The 22258-nt window shown below is 38.6% G+C and overlaps 1 protein-coding gene across 1 annotated transcript; it reads right to left on the bottom strand.

Moving 5' to 3' along the window:
* Positions 1-5790: 5790 nt before the first annotated feature.
* Positions 5791-19526, bottom strand: steap2 (STEAP family member 2, metalloreductase). Its single transcript, XM_006634289.3, has 6 exons — positions 19322-19526; positions 15312-15628; positions 13241-13766; positions 11838-12365; positions 11209-11373; positions 5791-10186 (listed from the first exon to the last, which is right to left on the bottom strand). Exons 1-6 carry the CDS (start codon positions 19430-19432, stop codon positions 9902-9904), a joined length of 1932 nt encoding a protein of 643 aa, XP_006634352.2. The 5' UTR covers positions 19433-19526; the 3' UTR covers positions 5791-9901.
* Positions 19527-22258: the final 2732 nt, after the last annotated feature.

Below are 22258 nucleotides of genomic sequence, written 5' to 3'. Positions count from 1 at the left end.
AAGACACAATATATTAAGAGCACAGAAAAAAGAAGGGGGAGGAGAGCAAGAGAGAGGAGTCCAGAGGAGTTGGGACGTGAAGCTTGTGCCAGGGGAGAGCCCCTACTTCTTGATCATTCATACCTGACTTACCCGATTAGGGTGCATTGTATGGATAGGGATATAGGCTCCCATTTATTTTATGGCATCCAGGGTGCAGAGAGAGATTTAAATGCAGGTTGCTTTGTATTTAGTTAGAAGGCAGCCCATCTCTTGTGTGGCCTCTGTAGGCATATTAAGAGTTTAGTGCTTAATAGTAGCAGTCTTAGTAGCAGTCTGGGCTTTTCTGGGTGACCAGAATGTTAGGCCTCTGAAATGACTTATCTGTAAATAGTGTATTTAATGTAACTTTATGTGTTTGTTGTGTGTTGTGTCATTATTTTAAAATATCTGTCCAGCCCCATATGTAACAATTGGTGTCAGTACGGGATTCTCTGTTCTCTGTTTTAAACAGTTTAGAAGAAGAAGAATTTACAGAGGTAGATTTTATATTTGAGTAATAGTTCACTTTTACTGTACAAAGGTATTAACACAAGATCATCTAACCATATTTATGCGGATTATGAGTGCATTTCAAAAACAGCTAGAAAACAGTGTTCAATTGGTGTTCAAATTTGGGAGAGAATTTGATACATGAGAGGTGCCAGGGTCATCTAAACCTCCAGATGTAAAGACTGTGAGATCTGAAGTGATAATGATGGAGGACAAGGCAGGTGTTGCTGTGAATGCTGTTAGTGAAAAGAAGAAGGTGTGTGAGACTAGTGCCAACCAGGTAGCTGGAGCAGAAACAGGGGAGAGTGAGTTGCTCTCTAAACAGGAAAGACACGTCTTGCAGGAGGTTAACACTGAAAAAGCCCAGTCTTTGTTTTCTTTGGATGATCAAGTGTCAGAGCTAGAACAGTCCACAACAGAATGTTTTACAGCACAAAAGACTGCTGACAGCAATCCACCATTCGAGACAGAGACTGCCACACAGCCACCAGCTCCACAGCAGCAGCCCTCTACTGAAAACGCACTTCTTTCTGCAGTACCAACCACCTGGCTGTCTCACTTCCTACATCTGTCTGCATCAGAGACACAGACAGCATGGAGGGGCGCTCTGCATCCTCAAACAAGCTCTGCCAGATATCAGGGAGCCCTGAATTCATCCCTGATCCACCCGTCTCACAGCAGCAGGAACACAGGCAGGACACGAAATCCATCTTGTCTCCAGACAGCATCCGTCTCACTACCATTTCTCCTACACACATTTTCAGCACAGTTCAACAGCACCAATTTGAACCACCTGGGAGCTCACACTGCAGTGCCGACATGAGCCAGCAGGCACTGATTTGGGCCAGAGCAGCATCACTCCCAGTAACCCAGTGCTGCTTAAGAGAACCAGGCAGACCAAAGCCACCTGTGGTGATCTGGCCTCACATGAGGGTACTGTTTAGAGAAACCTGGTTGAAAAGGACCAACCAGTGACTGTCTGGATACCCCAGGAAGAAAGAAACTGGACTGATCTCGGGTTCTGTTTTAAGTGTTGCTGATTTCAATACATGTTAAATACCAGTCTTTTAACAGCTTCTGTATTTTTTAAACATTTTTTATGCTTTAGGATGTTTTGTTTTGTGCTTGTAGTGTGATGCACTACAGTTCTGTTGTTTTGTTTTATTTTGATACACAGTAGGAACTGTTTTAGTATTTTTTTGGTTCTTCCATATTTTTTTTAACATTTGTTTTCTTGTTTTAATGTCCTTTGGCATCATTTATTTTGCCTCATTGTTACTGAGCTTAATTTTTAGTGAAGGACATGCCAAAGGTTTTTCTTTTAGTAGTTTAAGTTTTAAAAAGTTTTATTATTAACTTATTTTAAAAACCTATTATTGTTCTGTTTGTAATGTAACTCTTGAGTTTACGTAGGTCTCTGGTCTATTGGTTTAGTGCTGTTATACCGTATAAATGTTAGTACACATCTACATATTTAATAATAATAATAATCAACCTGTTAATGGAGACACAGGTTTACAAGAGTATTGTATTTCAATCAGTGGAGACTATGAGCTCTAATGTTGCCAGCATTTTCTAGGTAAAAGGTAACTTCCGTTTTGAGTTACAGCTTTACCTGGGACCAAATCTCCCTCATTGTTCTATGTCTTAGCGTCACTTCAAACAAAGTCACTTTGGTGAAAGTGAGGAAAAGTAACGTGTTTTCTCACTTTTATATTTTTAAAATGTTAAAAACAGTATCTGTACCTTTGTTGTATCTTAAGGGTTTTCTTAAAGTTTTAAGAGTGAATTGCAGTGGTCCATACTGAAGAACTTATTTTGAGTAGGGAATTGTTTTTTTATAATGAGTAATGGACACCTCTGTCTTTACTGACTTGAAAAAGCTGTGGTCTATAGCAAACAGTTGTAGGGAAAACCGGTTCAGGGACGCCAAATATGTAATCATAGTGGCTCTCTGAAGGCACCAGTTCTGTAGGGTTTGGGCATTTACTGAGACAATTATTAATTGTAGCAGTAAATCACAAAGTTGATTCTTTTGATGGCTTTAGAATCCAACCATGCGACATAACTCAAACAATGCGCACACACAGGTACTAATACACGAGGATACATTTATTAATACATAGAATATGCATATAAACCTAACAGATCTTATCGAGAGGGTTATCAGAATACAAAAGATATATATTCAATCAGTTACAAAGTGTTACACATATCAAGAGGACATACGTTCAGTATATCATTCATTAAGACCGTTTCATAAATGAACTTGGTTACAACTTCTACATTAGATACTCAAACAAGTACATAACTCTAAGGAATTAAATTGATATCAACTGGTTGGGATAACAATTGAATTCTCGAGCTGTAATGCATTGAAGTTGAATACTCATCCAATCTTTGGGGATTCAGATCTCCTGCGGGCACAAAGAAACAGTTGCAGGCTGTTGCTGTCCAATCCGCGCTCTCTGGCTCGGTGCCAGGCTGTGCTGTGCGGCTTGCGACGGTGTGCTGCTGATGCTCACTGGCCTGCTAGTTAAGTTTGTGCACAGGAGAAAAGATGACTGTGGGTCCCAGCAAGTCAGGAAGAGGACCGGTTCGTTCCTGATGAAGAGCTAGTTCTGAATAGTAATTCAGCTGTCCACAGTTCCGTCCTGTTCACGAGGCCTGCTGCTGGTTACTCTCTGGCAACCTCCACTCTAGACTCTTAGAACAAAGGAAAGTTCTGGCACTCGGACACACTGGCCGTTCCGTGGTTGTCCGGGCTGAGTCTCAGGATGGTCAGGAGGCACGCTGCGAGAATGTCCTGCCCTTGGGAGCCTTCTGCTCCTTTGAATTCCCTTTAGAATTGTTGAATCTGAATCTGAATCTTGTTGAATCTGAATCTCCCAGGCTCTCTGTGTTGCCTGTTTTTACCTGGAGGAACTTCAGCTCATTGATTGGCTGAAAGTTCCATGGGCATCAGAGTCCCACGTGGGTTACTCGGCCCTACCAGTCCCTGATTGGTTGATCAAGGTGAGATATGAGTCACTTAATCCTGACACTTAGGAATGCAATCCAGATGTCCAACTCGCACTCCCTAGACAGATAGGCGCCAATGGATGACCATTGATCATGATAGCCAGGCTTAGCTAAGTGCATCCCCCTTTGGGAGCTGTCCTTATCAAAAGAAAACATCTTGCATGAATAGTTTCTCTGTGGCTGCACCACAGAGATGAACAGAGAAATGGGGCCTCATTTGGGAAGCTCAGAAACACTTAAGTCTGCTTTATTATTAAGCCTTGCCGCTACACAGTTTAGGTCTGTTACTGAACAGGGTTTGCAAGGCACCAAAAATTTGTGAGCTAAAATTTGTGTGTCCACTTGGGGAACCTCTATGCAAAGTTTTGCATTTTTGTTTTGCAAATACCACTAGCCATAGAAAGACATATCAGACACAGAATGATTGTCCTAATGTTGCTAATTGGGCATTCCATTGATACGCCTATAATTAAGGGAAATCAAGTTGGAAAAACACTATAAGCTCTCTCAGTAAAGGACACTTATTTTCTCTTAAAATGGGGAATTTAAAAAAATTTAAAAAAGTTTTAGGGAACTTGGGTTTCCTGGGTAAAAGATACCTCAGTTAGAAACAACTTACCTGATTATGGTGCATTTAAGGATAGGGATATAGGCTCCCATTTATTTTGTGGGATCCAGGGTACAGAAAGAGAGAGAGATTTAACTGCAGGTTGCTTTGTATTTAGTGAGAAGGTAGATCATCTTTTGCGTGGCCTCTGTGGGCATATTAAGAGTTTAGTGCTTAGTAGCTGTCTAGAGTTTTCTGGGTGACCAGAATGTTAGGCCTCTGAAACGCCTTGTCTGTAAATACTGTATATAATGTAACTTTTGTGCATTGTATGTTTTGTGTCTTGTGTAGTTTATTGTAATAAATATTTGTTTTAACCAAGTGTGCCTGGCGTATTACTCCTCTCAACAAAGCTGTGCCAGAGAATAAAGAATAAATGTGCCTCTAGTTATACCAGCCCCTTGGATATATGGTTAGAAATCACATACAAGTGGAGGGTTTATGAATAATTATTTCACTGATTGACTAAACCGCTTCGTCAATTCCTGATATTCACCACTTTCGTAATCCCCCCATTTGTAACAGTATCTATACTGTTTTAATAGCAGATACAAATGCAACCAAATTGAGCATTTTGCTGACCTGAATGCATGTTAAATGAGAGTTTACAAATTCTTCAAAAATGTCCTTCCTCTGCTACTTTGGGAGAATTGCACGTTTTGGCTTACAGAGTTAAATGTTTGACCCAATCTGAAGAGTAGCACCAGACTTTCCAAAGAACTTTGGACACACCAACAGATTCATATCTGTTATAAGCCTATATTTTCAAAAATAAAGGGTCAATTTTGGTAAAATACAACTTCTCATTAAACAAATAAAGGATTTAGCAAACAAAGTATGTATAGACATACTCATATTACATCTTACAAAACTATGTGACCAATGGGATGTGACCAGTCACATCATTGTAGAGTTTATGTGATTTTTAATAAATACATCATTATAATCTTATAAGAACATTTTAATTGCATTTTTAATGAAAATTCAGGAGTAATGATACCAACCCTCCTTTACTCCTGCAGCTCTTGAAATCCTCCTTGATGTTACTTCTCAAAATGCTATAAAAACCCCTCCTCTCATCGTTCTTCTTTCACATCCAGACTCCACCCCATTCCACCCTGGCAGCCAGCCCTTGGTTAACACTGTGCTCTGCTGGGGATCCTGACTTTCTCCTCCCACAGTCATGTGGCTGGCCCTCAACCAAAGCGGATTAATCCAAAGCTCCTTAAACCTGACAATAACCATTCATAATGCTTTTTGTGGCTGGGTGGTGGTATTCCTCAAGAATTGTTCTCCAATTACTAACACTTTTCATGAACACTAGGAGAGCTACAAAGGAATTAAAATGCATTTACAGTACCCTAGCAAGCCAAGTACTTAGTGTTCAAAACGGGAGCTGTGTAAATGTTTACATTTCGGATGTGGAGTCTTCTTTAGGTGTGAAAATTAGCAGATTAATAATGTGTATATGGTGAATAATATTTCTATAGTTATGGCTCACATCTGATTGTAGTTATTGTTTGTGTTATTAATTTAACAATCATGACCAAGAGCTAAACTGAACACACAAGCATAATGAAACAACTGCACAACAGATTCCCATGCATGAATAAAAAACAGGTAATCCCACCTTTAATGAATACTTTATATATTTAACTCTTTGTTGAGTCTCAGGTTTAAGGCCGATACCTGAGGGAGAGGAATGAAAAACATAAATCATCCAAAACCATCAAAATGCCTTATTGCACTAAGACAGGCTGTAATTAACAAAATGATCATATCAGATCATTATTTTATTCATAATTAAAGCAGAACGAGCCTTCTACAAGTAGAAGGTGTTCTTTTTATAGCAGTCCAGGTGCAGGATGATACATGGGATACGGTTATCTTAGTGGGCCATTTATTTTAAAAACAAGAGCATTAAATACATGTAAAAGAACAACAAAAGAATAGAACAAAAACATCAATCAGTCTTAATGAAACATAGAGTATTACAATTTATTATTTCCCCTTGGTAATAATTGCTTTTCTGTACACTCCACTCAGAGCACTTTACAGGTAATGGGGACTCCTCTCCACCACCACCAATGTGCAGCCCCACCTGGATGATGCGACAGCAGCCATAGTGCGAACAGTATGCTCATCCACACACCAGCTATCAGTGGAGGAGAACAGAGCGATGAAGCCAATTCATAGATGGGGATTACTTGGAGGCCATGATTAGTAAAGGCCAATGGGAAATCTGGCCAGGCAGCCAGGGTTACACCTCTACTCTTTTCAAGGAAATGACCACAGAGAGTTTGGACCTTGGTTTTACGTCTCATCTGAAGGATGGAGCTTTTTTACAATATAGTGTCCCTGTCACCATACTGGGGCATTAGGACCCACATAGACCACAGGGTGAATGCCCCCTGGCCCTACTAGGCCCTACCTCTTCTATCAGCAACCTTAGTTTTTCCCAGGAAGTCTCCCATCCAGGTACTGACCAGGCTCACTCCTGCTTAGCTTCATTGGTCTGCCAGTTGTGAGTTGCTTTATAAGATAATCACACACAATACTGTCAATACAGTCAGCAAACAGCAAACTGACATTTACTGAGTTAGAAGGCATGCTGCTTTTATTCTTAACTGAACACATTTACATTAGCTTGGAATATTTTAACTGGTTTCTTTTTCTTAAATTATGTTGATCTAAAATTACTTTATACTGTAGTACTGAAGATACTGTAAATGAGTTCAGTATAAAACTCCAAATGGAATGTACAAATGGAAATTAAATGGGACTGATGATATTCTATATTCTTAAGGTTGTTCATAAAAAAACTACATGAACACAATGTGAAAGATCTGTTGGTTGGGCATCATTACTTTAGTGAAGTAACTTTATAGTGGAGTGAAATTTATAAACTAATCTCAAATCTGTATGTCTTTAATTCTTTAAAAAAACTTAAATATATTTCAGATGTAATAAAATAAATCAAACTGAGCATACATGACACACCAAGATAACATGCTGTCTGTACAAATTTACCTGTTCTTATTCCAGAATTGCTTAACTGCGTGTGGGAGTCTAACTTTTACATGGTGCCAACATCCTTAAATACAAGGAAATAAAGACAAAGGCCTGAACGAACTGTTCCAATGCTCGTTTGTGTGACACAGATATGAAGACGTTTTATTTGCAAAGGTGGTTTGAAAAAAAGGTTGGCTCCCATTCCCTTAGCTAGGTGAGCCTTGCCAAATACTGTATTATATTCCTCGTTCTCCCACATTTACTAGGATTTTACAGAACTACTAAAAGCTTTGCTTTTACAAATTATTTCTCTAAATATGGTATTCAGTGGTGTTGTGTCACTCCATGAAAATATGCCATGGGGAAATTGAAAAAAAAATGTCCTGTTACTACATTTAAAACACATTGAAATGGAAAAATATATATAATTTAAACTGAACCAACCACTGAATTAAGAGCTCCGGTTTGCTCTGAATTGATACAACACCGATTTTATGGTAAACTAGACAAACCAAATCAAACTTCAAAACATACTTGTTTAAAGATGCTAGTTGATGCTACAAGCTCTGACTTCAGGAGACAACCAAGAATGCAAAGCTTTAAACTTCAGTTTAAATCAAGGTGATAGTTTTGTTTGTCATTTCCAACTCAGTATGATTTGGAATTAATGATAGGTTTGCACAGTGTTTAAAAACGTTAGAGAACATTGTCAGCAATAAAGAAACACCAAGCATTTACGGTACTTTAAGACTAATGTATCTTGAGAACAGCATGTACATTACATTACAGGACATAGCATATAGAAAAGCTATATACACTCCAGTACTTGCTTGTGATTCACAAACATGGCATGTTTATTAACAGTACTCATTCTTACAAAGAAACAGTTGATAATTATGACAAAAAATACCATGGATGTCCTGCTCTGAATGACTGATTTCAGGAAATTTGCAGAGAACAGCTGCCCTGATTCTCACAGTAAGACACTGAATTTTCTCTCTTTCTGCTTGTTTTTCAGAGAATCCTCAGGGTTTGTTCTTGATTCTTGTGAAGGTACATATGTATATGTCACTGTTATTTTTTCTGCTTGTGTTTTTCATAAAATTGATGCAAGTTGTCTCTTCTAGCGATTCTTCCTGACAAAGCAATGTTGAATATTCCAGCACTGCACAGCCAACACACATCTAAACTCTTCAAAATACACTCCAACTGTAACTAAAACATATGTAATATTTAAAATGATCCTTACTGCTTTAACAAACCTTGACATTCAAATATTATTATATCAAGTCTGATACAAAAGAAATAGTGCTTTAACTACAAGGTTATCTGACAACATCACTCAAACACTTTATATTTCTGTCAAATACAATCTACCATATGGTTTCACATATTTCACAGAGGTTCAAAGATAAACTGGTCACTCCAGGCCATTCGTTGACCTAGATAGCAGCATCACCTTAAAATGTAGAGGATCACTTCTCTATGCTGTGAAAAATATATAATTGCATACATACTGTGAAAAATATACAATAATTATTGGCATATGTATGGACACTGTTTATCCAAAATATCCAGAAAAGTGAAACCATTATTGTGAGCTTTATAGAAGTTATGTTACTGAACCCTGATTCATCCTAGCAGGCAATACTGAACATTCAAGGGCAGTTATATAAGTGAGTATGAGTAGGTATTTCTGTGAGTGTATGCATGCATTGTGACTGAGTTTCAGGACTGAATTACATGTAAACATAGGAGGAACTATTCTACCATGTGGCTGGTACTGTATGTACTGTCTGTACCATCCTTCAGCAGGCTGAACTGTTTGGCAAAGACAAAAGAGACAGAAAATCACTCTTGAAACTTGTCACAATTCACGTACAGTATACTGTATGGACATATCCAATTTATATCATACTATAGCTTTTTTATATCAAAGCTGTGCATGCCAATCTTTTAATGTCCTGATACATATCACAGCAAGTGCACTTTTGAGACTATGGCCCACTTCACAAATAGATTATATCTGATTAATTCTCAACAGCAGAGCTGTCAGTGTTAAACAGTCCATTTAAACACTAGGAGTACACATACAGTTAACAGCTGAGTAAAATGTGTGAATCATCCAAAAAAGGTAAATCTCTCTGACCTACATTTTCTTTTAATACTGATTTTCTTAAAATTACATGTAGTTACTGAATCACATTAACACTACAGTATGTATACCTCCTGGACATACTACATAAAAATATGTTTAAAATATATTTATCACTAAGTTCCTCTCTTCCTTCCTCACACTGAACTAAGGAACATGATTTTGAATGTATACATCATGGACAACCAATTCAGTTTTTTTCTATTCTTCTAAGTAGCTTAGACTTTGGCTACTATTTCATACAATACATTTATGTGTCTATAAATATAATTAATCTCCTTTTATCAATATTGAATCTTCTCTATTTTAGTCTGATGTCAAGACTTTCCCTATGTGTGAAAATATGTTGCGTAAATTTGCACTGGAAAAATACTTTGCTCAAATAACTCTTATTTTGTAACACACTCATGAAGTTCTCTTAAAGAAGTCATTGCAGCATGATGAGGAGTGATTTTTGAGAACATAGTTGTAAATATGTAAACCATGTTATTCTGGTGAAGAAGACTGCCCTCCGATACATCTCTACATCTCTGTTTAGAACTGTCTGAACAGGTCTTTCAAGGACTCACAGTATGTTACATGATGGTGACTCTTTCTGGAGAGACATGCGTGGCAGAACCCATGGTCTCCTCTTTATACTGGCTGTTCTCCCAGCCACGCCGAATTCGCTTCAGCTTCCTACCAACACAGGGGAGGAGGAGAAGTACCTTTCCCATGATGACCATCACAGGCAGCACCAGGGCCACCACAAAGTTTGGAGGCATGTAGAATTTATAATATTCTTCTTCAAAGGCTCTCTTCCAGCCGTAGAGCAACACATGGAATGTAGCAATCAGGAGAGCCACATACCCCAGGGTAGACTGCAAATAGCATACAAAATAGCAATTCAATAATGCCTTCACTTCTACAAAACTGAGTATTTTCTTGGCTAGGGTTGGTAAGGTGCTGTAGTGGTTAGGTTTGACTCCAAGTCAGAGGATTATGTGTTCAAACTCCAGGTGGGATGCTCTAGTGCAAGACTCCGTTGATAAACAGTAAATTGGTAAATTTACCAATCTGGTCAATTTCTGCTCTATGAATGCCCATCTAGGCCGCCCATTGTCAATGTTTTCAATTCACTTCTCTGGTTAAAAAGGATTAAATTCAAAACTGAAATGTAATACCTATTTTGCTTAATTAAATGTGCAGGGTCCAGTTTAACACATTAGTTGCATAAAATTCCTGTAAGCATACTGTAACCTAGCTGTTGATGGAAATCTTTGGCAAGATATTCAATGGAGACTCACAATTGTAGCATTTGGGCTCATCACTCTTAAGAAGGCCACAGAAAAAACATGTTTTAGGCACAGTTGTCCTGGGACAGTAACTGACTGTAATTCTTTCTGTGTTGTGAAAGAATTGCAGTGTGTATGTCCAGGGTCTCCAGACCTTTGAAAGTTGGTTCTATAATGACCATTGTATTGTAATCCTAAATCTTATTTTCTATGCATACTTATGCTATGTCTTAAACTATGTATGTTTAATATAATATTGTGTAAAATGAAACTGCATTAAAGTGAGTTGGATAAAAGCATCACACAATATTTAACACTTGCAGTTATGGAATTGCCTATACTGTGTATTACACATGAATGTAGTAAGAAGCCATCATCTTTCCACTGTTGGGGTACTACTCACACATGCATTCGTCTTTCAAAAAAAATTAGGACTTTTTAAGTCCAATTTCACTTTCCAATACACTTAAAAAAAGCAGCTTCTTAATTGCATAACTGAACTAATTTAACACTTCCTCACAGTAGCAATAGTCTGGATGCACAACAATCCATTAAAGATTTTGATTGGATTTTGCAGTAGCCTTTAAAGATGAAAGTACAGGACCCACCTGAATGAAACTGAACTCTCTCCAGTTGAGGGCACTGTTCACTGAAGGTATTGATGTGATGGCCAGCAGAGAGAGCAGACCTAGACTCATGATTCCAAAGGAGATGTACATCTCCACTCTCCAGACCTCCTCCTCATTCCAAGCATGTTCTACATTTGCATGAACCTGTAGAACAAACCAGGTGGTCAATTAGAACTGCCCTTGTACTGTCAATGGCATGTCATAGCTGCAGGGTCCTGGGTTGGATTCTGGCCAATAGCTCCTGTCTGTGTGAAGGCTGCATGTTTTCCACGTGTTTGTCTGGATTTTCAACAGGTACTTACAGTAGGTTCCCTCCCATCTTCCAAAAAATATGTGAGTAGATATGACACTCCAATATGATTTACTTTAAAATGCTCATAGGCCCCGGAGAGTCTGGTCTTACTAGCATCCTAATTGTACAAAACAAATAGAACACTCCAGAGAACTAAAACAGCAGCATCTTACTGTGTTTATAGACCAGTTTTGCCTTACCATTTCAAAATCTGTCTTCTTGTCTACAATTTTATAATGAAAGAGAATGATTTCCCTGAATTTACAGTGCTTGTCTTTCTTGAAAAACCCTTAAGGCACCTGCTTCTGGGCCTCACCTGCTGGAGGGCCATGTTGAGGAAGAGGTAGCGCTCAGACTTCCTCAGCGGCAGGCATAGGCTGTAGACCACGTGCACTGAGGCAAAGAAGAAGCTGAGGAGCCCCAGCTGCTTCCGGCACTGCATCCAGCCATCCAGCCAGTGTGGGAAACGGCGGTACTTGGTGCCATAGTACAGCTGGTGTGCTGCTGCCAGGAGCCCTGCTAGGTATACCAGTGACAAGAGGGTGATGGCGACCACTGGCAGGGTCTTGTTGACGATCTCCACAGGGATTTTGTAGAAGTCACTCTGTTGGTTCTTCACGTAAGGGTGAATGATGTCCCTAATGAAGGAGTAGACAAAGAAGAGGATGGACAGGCTGACAGCCACCAACACTGGCCCCTTCCAGGGTGTGAAGAGATGCAGGGGGATGTTTTCTATCTCTTTGGCTGAGGAGAGAGTGCCCATGTCCACTGGAATAAAGTTCAGCTGCCGAGCCACTTCTAGGACCTGCTGACGGGCTTCCACGGAATTGCTGCACACATACACCTGTAAGCAAGTTGAAATTATTAACCCTGCAACTTGTTCCTTTTATCATTTAGATATTTTTGGAAATGTCAACACAAATGATGGCATGAAAGCACCTTTTCTGTGATATTTAAGATAGTAAACTGGTACATTATTTTGAAAATACCTATCATATAAGCTGAAATTACTTTATCTTAAAATGCCCAATACTTTGTAAAGCAAATATAAAAAACTATCAAGCAAATATAAAAAACTTGTGTAACAGTTCCCAACTTATAATTTTAGAAATGTTATAAATGAAAAAATAAATAATGGTTTCAGAGTATTTAAAAAGAATTTAAAAGAAATCTAATTATCTTAATTTTAGAAGACCATATTTGCCTTTCAGAATCAACACTGAGAACAGGGTCTGGTTGTGGATGTGAAAGTTACATATCTTGATGATCATTTAACGATCTGCTCTCTCTGGGGTCCCGATAGAAAAGAAGACAGTTCGAGCATAATAATTCTGTCTATTTTCATCTTTTTATCTTAGTACCCTGAAAAAAACATCCTGAAACCCTGTTGCTGTGTCTGCAGTGCATACAATGTTCTGTGAGCACACAGAGTGAAGCAAAAGATCTAAGATGCCCAGTGTCCTTAATTGTTCTATTAAGAAAGCATACTTCTGGGCAAGATCTGAAAGATTACAACACATGTTGAAGTGACAGTTATCTAAAACTGCTATGGCATTATACTGTTGAAAATTATTCTGTCCTTAGGGTATTCACCTCTGAGAATTCTTCCAAACATGATTTGGCCCCCTGCAAATCTGTGCACTAACCCCATTCTGATAGGGCAACATATGCAATTTTGTATATCATGAATCAATAACCTCCAGCTCTCACTGTACTTACCTGTCGACTGGCATCCTTTGGACCGGACTGCATGGCCCAAGCAGAGATCACATTGAACCCTTTCACCACAATGGACTCAGGGAACAAGGAAGCCAAATATTCAGCATTGGACTCTGGGTACTGGTTCATACGCGCATTGTTGCTGACATCTACTAGGATTTTCCCCACCAAAAGGTGTTTCAAATCCCATAGGGACGCATAATGTTCACGGTGAATAGCAAGGAAAATAAGTCCAGCTTTGGCCACAGCATCTTCATGATGGGTGACATCAACTACATGAGGAAAAAACTCTGCAGCCCTCTTAGGATTCCGGCTCCCGACTACCACATGGTAGCCACATCTTAGCAGCCTTATTGTTAGACACTTGGAAAAGTCCCCAGATCCAATGATTCCTACTGTGGCCTTTGCTCCTTCTTTAAGTCCATTCTTCATACCATTTGGTAGGAAAGTCTCCTTGGTGTTCAGTGGACTTCCCATCATAGAAATGCTTTCCATTGTCTTGCTCTCTGTCTTATTTCTTGGGGTTCTAGGACAAAAAAACCAAGCCATTAACAAGTACATTTACTAAAAGTATACCCATCATGCATCTGCTATGGGTAATGAAATGAGAACAATAGCTTTGTAAAAAGACTGAAACAAGTACAGTACTTATATCCAAAATGTATATGCTTAAAACTAAATTTGCTTAACTTTTATGATGCTAGAATGAAATAAGCTATAAAGGTTTTTTGGCATCTAAAGCAGTTTAGCAGTATAGCAGTTTGGGAAATTCAGAATAATTCTTCAGTACATAATGAAAGAAAAGAGAAGAAAAACAACTTAAGTAACACAGAGCAAGAATCACGACTTGATTGTTTCTTTAGTACATACTTAAGTCCAATCAATCAGCACTTGTTAATGAGCTCAGCAATGAACACATTTGCTTTCCAACAGTTAAAAGATCAGAATTACCCCGATTGAAGGTTGGGTTAGAAGTAACTATCGATATAATAGATAAAAGGAAATCCACATGTTTTTTACTAATTGTAATTAATACCTTTTCCTAACATTATATCTTGCCACAAGGAATGTAGTAATAATGCAGTAAATTGTTTAATCTGTTTTTAGTTGGGATGTATGTTTATAAGCATATAAGATGGGTGGATATAAAATCAACAAATACTTATTTCTGTTTTTGAATTCCAAATACTGTTGTCCATACATTCCCAAAGACCAACTAAAACCAAACAGTACATCTGGCTCATCTGGGTAAGGAATAGAACTCAAACGTGTTGTTCCACTTTATTTTTTGGCAACGTTTTTTTCAACACTAAAACCCCACATTGATGGAGAATACTAATTGATGTGACATATAATAAAAGACAATTAATTATAATAAGAATTACAGGATTAAAATCGACTGCACTTTGCATACACTGACACATTTACTATAAATACAAAGAACGATGCTAGTGTTTATTAGCGACGTTTCTCTCAGCAGACATCTGCTCCAGTGATTTAACTTGCCATGTGATGATAACTTGAAGCTGTTCATTACATACACAATGAGTCAACGGCTTCTAAGCTCTATACTCTAAATACAACAGTCATTTTAGCTAAGGCAAAACAGAAAGGGGCCTTCTCTCCTCAAGGACACAGAGAAGGGAGTCATTGTCAGACATCATGTATTCTTGCAGGCACTCGGACAAGGAAGAGGAATCAAATACGTGGTACTTAAATCTTGATGCTATGAAAACATGAAAATTACATTTTTATTGTGTAATACATTGCTTACCTGACTACTGGACATTGCTACGAACAAGATTAGGCATGCAAATTTCGGGTTAGATAGGTTTGTCTTATTTCCACTTTGGAGAATGATTTTGAAAAAGAAAAATAAATTTAGTCAAATAACATTAGTGCAGCAATAAGTGGTGCAGAACCAGAAAGCAATATTGGTTCTGCGCAGGCAGGAGAAATAGCAGCATGTCTTCGGAGGAGCCTTAATGATTTAAAATACCTTTATTTTGGAAAACTGTATTAAAATATACAATTTTAAATTAAATGCAATGACGCAATGCCACAGACGTACCTTAATTGTATTCTGGAGCTCTTATAGAGCTTTCCAGTAGTTGCTGTGCTCAGCTGATGCCTGTTCTCTCTCCGCCCTCGTTGAATGATTTTCTTGTACCAGAATCGCTCTGCATTGAACCAGCCAACTCTTTTTCCTTTCAAGCAGGCGGAGCACGTTTCACTATCGCACCAAACTGGGGTGAAACAGCTCTCCGGAGCAACGCAGGCGCCCTCCTCTTCTTTCTGCCAGTGCCAGCTTGCCGAGCGAGGAGTGAATGCAGACGTCATATGGACGAGAAACCAGTGAGCATCATTAGATGGTCTGTGCCCGGAGAACTGTACAGGAAGCGTCGGGAGAAATTTATCAGCGCGACCTGAAATTTTAAGAATTTTTGGATACAACGCAATAAATGTGATGTTAAACAAATGAAAAAGTTGTAAGCCTATTTACTTGCGCACATAAATAACATTCGACTGGATATCCATTTGCTCTGATGCATGGCTACGACATTCTGAGACTAATTGTTGAGAGTCGATATATTTACAGTACATATCCTGATTTTGTAAATAATGGAGGATAGTCAGTGTAAGTTTTCCACGATAAAGGTACTTTTCTAAACGGTATTAAAATGCCCAAATGAAGGTACACCGAGGAGAAGAGTCCGAATGCAAAACATATGCATTACCACAAATTTCTAGCGGGTTACAACAACGTGTGAAATGCTTTCTACCAAGTGCGTTGTCAGGGCTAGCTTGAAAAGGTTCAAACAAACGAAGTCCCGTTAAATTGTTAAAGTGAGTGTTACTGCTGTGTGAGGACAGACGTTCCCTGAAAAATAGCACTTTCGAACGATTTTATAAACGGGTGATTTTAAATTACTCAGGACTCAAAGCCCAGCCAATTTATATTATCTTTTATTTGCAGTATACTTTATGTTTTCTGGTTCATTAATTTGCTGTTTTTATACGTAAATGCGCATGTTTTATATAAAAGTATTTTGGTTATAGCAATGTATGTCATAATGCTCAGCACTACTGATTCACTCCTCTTGGGTTCTGTTCCAGTTTTGATTATCTGTGTGGCATTTGCATGTTGTCTTAGTGTTCATATGTGTTTTCCAGAGTCTTCCAAATCGTGCATAGGCTAGGTGACTATCATAGTCCCTTAGCTGCCCTGTGATCGCTGGTGTTCTGCCCAAGGGGCAGCAGATTTGTCCTCTCAGTCCTGCCTTGTGGGAAAGGGTCTAACCTTTCACATCCCTCACAAGGATAGGTCGGTTTTTGATAATAGATGGGTAGCTGTTTCATTTTTATTGAGAACAAGGCTTCTTTAAACATACTGAATAGAAATAAGAAGGTCTTGCACAATAGGTGCATTGAAAGGTGAGTTACACTACAAAGAGTAGTATTATAATAAAGAGAAGAATGACAATGTATGTTTCCAAAAGTCTAAACCTGACAGTGAAGCCATTTTTATGGATAAGGTATTTGAGTAGCTAATATAAATTACATTTTATGTTTAAAAGAGTTCCTTTATCAGATCACAACATTGAGCAGGAACTTAAAATGTGTTGCTAGGTTTTACCAATGGTTGCTTGGGTTAGCACTTCAAACAGTGATAATACTGTAAACCTTTCTGTATGCTTACATTCTGGCTAGTTTTAAGCATTGTTCTGTACTGTGTATGGCAGTTACACTACCACACTACAAAAAAACTAAATTTCTGCCACTGTTAAGTCATCACTATCGTAGAATGAAAGAACAGATTATTGTGCTTGTGCTTTTACTCTATGGTGCACAAGCTTGCAGAAAATTCTATCCTGTTTTGTTATTTTTTTATTTCTGTACCTTCTAGAATTGGTAAGAAATGGTATTTTAGGTATCGTTAGTGCGCATGATCATTTTTTCCTCAAATCCAAATCAGGAATTTTCCAATTTTCTTTTTATAGGGAAGTTGATAGAGATAAATAGCAACATTGTGACTGAAGCTCTGATGTTTAGAGAGCAAATAGCAAAGGTCAGTCTTTTTCTTAAAACTGTAAATAAAGTGAAAACTTTCTTTCTTAAATGATTGGGACAAATTATTTTGTAAATCATGAATTATGTATAATTGTTTTACATAATATTTTAAATGGTTTACTTTAACCTTGATTACTTGAGACCGATCTAATGTCTATCTGATGTACAGAAACATTTTTAAATACAATTCTTTTAAAGAAAGAGGAATTTCACACAGTGCCACTTATTGAATTGATGATAATGTTAATGCGGATTTTGTCCTTTGGATTATGCATTACAAGAAAAAATCAATTAAATGAGATTCCCATAACAAAAAGACACATTTGTCATACAGAGTTCCATTAAAAAGTCTGAACATACAGTATTTTAAACACTTTTTGTGTTTGCACATGATCAGAGAGTACAGTAAATGTATCTGTGATGAGATACAAGTCCCAATCACTGGCCTGGTACTATACATCCTTTCAATCTGTTGCTGTAGCAGCTGACACTTCCTTTGCAATAAGAGCATCATGCACCACCTCATGCCAAATCCTGGAATGACGGAGTTTTTGATTTTTCTGTCTCATGGGTCATTACATTTATTTTTCTTGAAGATTAGCAGTGATAATTTTTGCTTGAAAAGCAAAGCAGTCAAAGAAAACAAACTGAAGTCTGAGCCAAATAGACTAGCATACCTCAAACACAAGAATGGTTACAAATGAGAGCAAGCCATTCAGCCCATCTTACTCTTTTGTTCAAAGGAATTTGTTTCTGCTTGCTTACAAATTCAAGGTGTCACAAATTCCAGCTGTCAGAGAAAATGCATGATAACCACAACAATGCAATTTAAGGATACCACTTTTCAGGCTTCAGCCATGGGGGTGCTGTCTTTACCTGTTTGCAGATTCCTGCTCACATCACTATAGATTCTCTGCTGTCTACTGTGTCCTGCTACATGACACAGAACACAACTCTCAGTCTCTTGACTGGCATTATACTGGCAAGTACAGTACAATCAAGATTGAATGTGGGTTTGAGATTGCAGACTAGAGTCCAGTATTTCAAGTAGGTACAGTAGCTGCATCAACATGCACAGGCTGCAAAGGAACAGGTAACGGGTTTATTCCTGAATTTATTTATTGCTGAAAAGAAAAGAAAGGAAACACAACATTTTGGCCGTGGAGCCTGGTGTCACACCTGACACCTTCACAGCTGAAGAAGACCAAAATGTTGTGTTTCCTTTTCTTTTCAGCATGGAATAAACCCCTTACCCTTATCCTTTAGAGTCCAGTATTAGCAGTTATATTAACCTTTAGATCCAAGGGCTAGACTTCGGCCACTTCAGATCAAGTGTAATATTTGTAGTTATTATACACATAATACACTTAATACATCAGAATTTCTAAGGGTCTTAAGGCCTGAGGTAAAGGCTTAGACTGATCTAATTAGACGTTCATTGGGCGAATGCAGGTTACAGGTGTCCAAAATATTCAACTTTTATAAAGGGTTGTTTCAATTAATTGATACCTGCACAAATATTATTTCTTCTTTTTGAAATACACTGCTTAGGGTTCATTCTTTTTTATTGAATCACTTTGGGACATTTGTATATGAATGGGGCAATCAGAAAAAAAATAATATTTTTAGTAGTATTTGAATAAGATTTGTGCACCCACACAATTTGTGTTTGAAAGTGCATAGATGAAATCTGTCATTAATGTCTTGTTGTGATCCAGTTATTGAAATTATTGGAACATGTGGAGTTCTGTATTTAGAGATTGTGCCAAGCATGGCAGAAGAAGAGACAAATCCCTGTATACATGCTAATTGAAATAAAAATACCCTGTAATATGTTGTGCAAACCTTCAAAATGTAGGAGAGGCTCGCATGTCAACAATTTTTATGAATTCAAAAAGTTAGCAAGATCTAGCTTGTTCAGAAGACATTTAGCTGTTTCAAAGAGAGTTAGATAACGTAGACAAGATTTTTTTGCAATTGATAGAAATAGAAAAGGTGTTACATAAAGACCTTCTGATGGCGAGAGTCCACAGCAGTTTCCTGGGGTTTATAAGGAAGTGCACTCAGCCACCTCTTTTGTGGCTTCTGAAGACTTTTTCTCCCATCCGCGCTGAATCGCATGCAACCTCCTATCCAGGCACGGAAGAAGCAACACAGCCCTGCACAGCAGAACTCCCAGGGGCAGGAGGACCACCAGGATGAACGAGGGAGGAGTGTACCATACGAAGTGTTTCACCTCTGCCCACTTCCGCCAGCCGTACACCAGGGCATGAGCAGTGCACAGCAGGAGGGCACAGCATCCCAGGTTCCTCTGCAGCATGGAAATATATGCAGTTAAAAAATCTGTACGATGAGAAACTTACAAATTTGATCAACTAATCTTTTCACAGTAAAGTCTTTAGGAAAAACAATCAGGGTGTTTATAAAATTAGCTAGAGAGTTCTTCCAATGAGCGAGCTAATTTTACAAGTATCCTGTGCCGTTATGCACTTCAACACCACATATTGTTAAAAGTAGTTATTACCTGAACACAGCGAAATTCTCTCCAGTTTAAAGTCTCACTGACTGATGGAATGGAAGCCAGTGCCAACATAGCCAGAATTCCAAGACTCAGAATCCCGAGGAACAGGTAAATCTCCATTCTCCACACATCATCCTCAATCCAGGCATCTTCTTTGTTCTGTTTTACCTGTGGTGATACCAGTACCTGACTTGGGATGCTATTTTTCATCAGATTCTTGATTAAACATTTACCTGGAGGCACTGTGGCATGGCACCTAGAGCAGCTACCTCAGAGCTCCTTGGTTTGATTCTGTGATGCCTTTTGCATGTGTGTACAAAATATTCTCCATAGGTTAATGGGTTTAAATTGTGTGTACTGTATGTGTATCCAGTGTACAACTGCATGCTTCCGGGATAGGCTATGGCTGCAACCCTGCCACAGAATATGTGGCTTTCTGATGAAAGATTCATTTTCCATATCGGTGTTGATCCAGATTCATAAAAGTATATTTTGATTACAACTTTACAGTAATTTAACAGTCCACTCACTTTAGTCAAATTCAACAATTTAAAAACTGAGAGGACATCAAAAACGACAATAGAAATATATTGAGGCAAAAAATTAAAATGTGAAGAGCACTAACCTCAGACTAAGATTTAAGGCTAGGGTTAAAACTAGCTTTAACAAAACTCTGAACATAGTCTAAGACCTAACTTTAGTCTTAATCCTAAACCTAGTTACAACTCTATACCTAGTCCAGGAAATTCTACTGTCCATTAAAAAGATTGAAACAGGGATCATCTGGGTCACCTTGGTTAATATAGTTCTGGGTAAATGATTAGATGTCAATCAACAGTTCACAGGCACACAGCATAAAGCAGGAAGCTTTAAATGAGCTCCAGGAGAGGGGAGGACACAGGATGGAGAAAAGGTGAGAAATGAGAACGAGGAAGACAAAAGCTTCTTGTCCAGATCATCCAGAAAGACCAGTATTTGAACCTTATTAAGAGTGCTTGCCATTCTGTTGTTTTTAGGAAACTCTGATTTCCTAAAATAATCCCTTAGTTAAAAATGGCATATCCTAGTTATTGGGTGCATTTTTAGAATAGGGAGATAGGTTTCCCATTCACTTTGTAGCATCTCAGATTACACAGATTACACATTTAACTGCAGGTCTATTCTGATTGGGATGCAGCTTTATCTTATTTTGGCCTTTGTAGGCATTATATAAGTATACTTGGAAGCAGTATACTTGGAAGCAGTCCAGGTATCTTCTGGGTGTTGAGGATGTTGACCTCTGGGATGGCTTTTTTGTAAGTTTGCAAATAGTGCAACATGTGTGTGGTGTATGTGTATGTTGTATGGTGTTTAGTGTGTCATTGTCACTGTTAATAAATATTAGTTTAACCAGTGTGCCTGAAGTATTACTATTTTCACCTAAGATATGGCAAAGTACAAAGAATGTACAGCAGGTATCTCTATTTATACCAACAACTATTTATACCAACAACTTAAGCACATGAAGCACATAAAGGACACCATTCCAAACACACTGGACTCATACCAATTTGTCTACCGGCCTAACAGATCCACAGATGATGCAATCTCCATTGCCATACACACTGCCCTATCTCATCTGGTTAAAAAGAACACATAGACAAGACTACTATTCATCAACTTCAGCTCAGCTTTTAACACGATCATTCCAGAGAAACTAGTCAAGAAACTCGGTGGACTGGGTCTCGACACCACCCTCTGCAACTGGATTTGGGACTTTCTGACAGGCAGACCTCAGGCTGTCAGGCTTGGAGACCACACCTTGGAAAGCACACTAACTCTGAACACTGAGGTCCCCCAGGGATGTGTGCTTAGTCCATTACTCTACTCCCTCTACACCCACGACTGTAAGGCCAAACACAACACCAACTCTATCATCCAGTTTGCCGATGACACCACAGTTGTAGGTCTGATCACAGACAATGATGAGAGGGCCTACAGGGAGGAGGTCAATTTTCTTCCAACGTGGTGTGAACACAACAACCTCACCCTCAACGTCAGCAAAACCAAGGAAACTGCAAAATGGACATGCCCCTATCCACATCAACGGGACTGAAGTGGAAAGGGTCAGTAACTTCAAATTCTTTGGCATCCATATCACAGAGGACCTCACATGGTCTCTCAACGCCACCTGTCTGATCAAGAAAGCGAAACAGCACCTGTACTTCCTAAGACGGTTGAAGAAGGCTAAGATATGTCCGCAGATCCTCACTAACCTTTATAGATGCATTACAGAAAGCACACTGACAGGTTGCATCACAGTGTGGTATGGCAACTGCAGTATTGCTGACTGCAAAGCCCTACAGCGTGTGGTGAAAACTGCCCAGTCCATCATTGGGGTTGCCCTCCCATCCATACAGGACATTTATGACAGACGGTGCTTGAGG

This window comes from Lepisosteus oculatus, chromosome 6, assembly GCF_040954835.1.
Source record: "Lepisosteus oculatus isolate fLepOcu1 chromosome 6, fLepOcu1.hap2, whole genome shotgun sequence".
NCBI lineage: Eukaryota > Metazoa > Chordata > Actinopteri > Semionotiformes > Lepisosteidae > Lepisosteus > Lepisosteus oculatus.
The sequence above is the reverse complement of the archived record's forward strand: the minus strand, read 5'-3'. Positions and strand labels throughout refer to the sequence as shown.